Consider the following 1,473-nt stretch of genomic DNA (forward strand, 5'->3'; position numbering starts at 1 on the left):
CCATCTTTAATTCATCCGAATCCTTGATTGTTTGGGGCTCCGGTGGCCGGTTCTGATTCAACTCTCGTGGCAATATTTCCACAGTTCCGTTGCTCTATCGTTGCCACACGCTCAAATACTGAATCACATTGATCTTTTCATTGTTTACACACGCATCCACGTGCTACTTGTTGTTTTTAGTAATTAGACATAATAAGGCTAACACATAAAGGCTCAGAGTTTGCTGCCGCAGTATTTTGGGTGTAAATCCCGAGAGAAACTGAACATGCCGACGGAGACGTTATCATCTGTTTTTGTGCTCGTCGTCCTTGTGACGACAAGCGGCCTTTTCCCCTGCACTGAGGCGGCATTTGTGGCCTCGTCGTCCATCGAGTACTGCGAGCGCAGTAGTAATGGGGAACCGTTTCCATGTGAAAAGAAGATGGTTGTGGGGCTCTCCGTGGGCAGCGAGCAAACAATTGAGGCTGAAGAGGTTGTTCTTCTCCGCGAGGCAGTTGACAAAACGGGTGACGAAAAGGGAAAGCGTGTCGAGTTTGAACCAATCCGCCTAGTGACGACAAAATCACCGGTGCAGTACCGCTATCCTATTTATTACATAAGAAACTTCAATGCCAAACCATATGAGCAGCGTCTCAGAACAAGTGCAAGCAGTTGGTGCGACGATTCTTCCAACCCTGGATCCGCGACATGCGGCGTGGCGCGTGATCGGAGAGGAGATGTGATTCCGTACAGTCAAGGTTTTTGCTGCTTATGTGGCGCTTGTGCATTGTCAGGAATTTGCAACCCAACTAGCCGCAGCGTTGGAACTTGCAGCGTGACGGGGGATACTGGAATGGCATCGTGCCTTCGTTTCAGTGACCTCTGGTACGGTGGCTATACCATTGGACCCGGTCTCGTATGGTATGAATTGCAGGTGAAATTGTCAAGTGGGAACAACAGCACTGGGGGAGGCTCCACGGGCTCAAAGGAGTTCACGATGTCTTTGAGGCCGGATAAGTTGACCGCCACGTCAACAGAGTTCGGCGCGTCTGCACGTCTTATAGGAGACTTCGCACCCCCAGAAATGCCTCTTGACCTATCGGGAAAGATGTTGTTTATCCCCTCTGAGCCGCGGGGTCATGAGCGAGTGGGTGCTGGGTATAACGAATGGATTATTGTTGACACCCACCTTGTTTCTATTCGTGGCACCGAATGTAATAAAGTGGGCGTGTCATATGAGGGTTTCGCCACTCAGGGGAGCCGGTGTGACGCGTATCCGGGCGCTTGCTTGGCGAATCAACTGGAGGATTATCGTGATCGGGACTTGGAAGCGGAGACTAAGGGGCAACAAGGGAAATATATGGCTCGCTTTTTCGCTCCTTTTGGTTTTGACCCACTGGCCAATGCCAGTGCCCCAGCTGTGGCTTACCAGGTGACAGGAACATTATCAACGATGGTGACGATAACAATATCCGCTGATAAGTTAAACTTTGT

General features: G+C 50.4%; 1 pseudogene across 1 annotated transcript in view; it reads left to right on the forward strand.

Annotated features, from left to right (window-relative positions):
- The first annotated feature begins 265 nt into the window (after nt 1-265).
- TEOVI_000322400:pseudogene overlaps nt 266-1,473 on the forward strand; it is a 2,053-nt pseudogene continuing 845 nt past the window's right edge. The window contains exon 1 of the mRNA in view: nt 266-1,435. Coding sequence covers nt 266-1,435 — 1,170 coding nt within the window. The remainder of the gene's footprint in view (nt 1,436-1,473) is intronic.

This window comes from Trypanosoma equiperdum (genome assembly GCF_001457755.1).
Source record: "Trypanosoma equiperdum strain OVI genome assembly, contig: ctg_693, whole genome shotgun sequence".
NCBI lineage: Eukaryota > Euglenozoa > Kinetoplastea > Trypanosomatida > Trypanosomatidae > Trypanosoma > Trypanosoma equiperdum.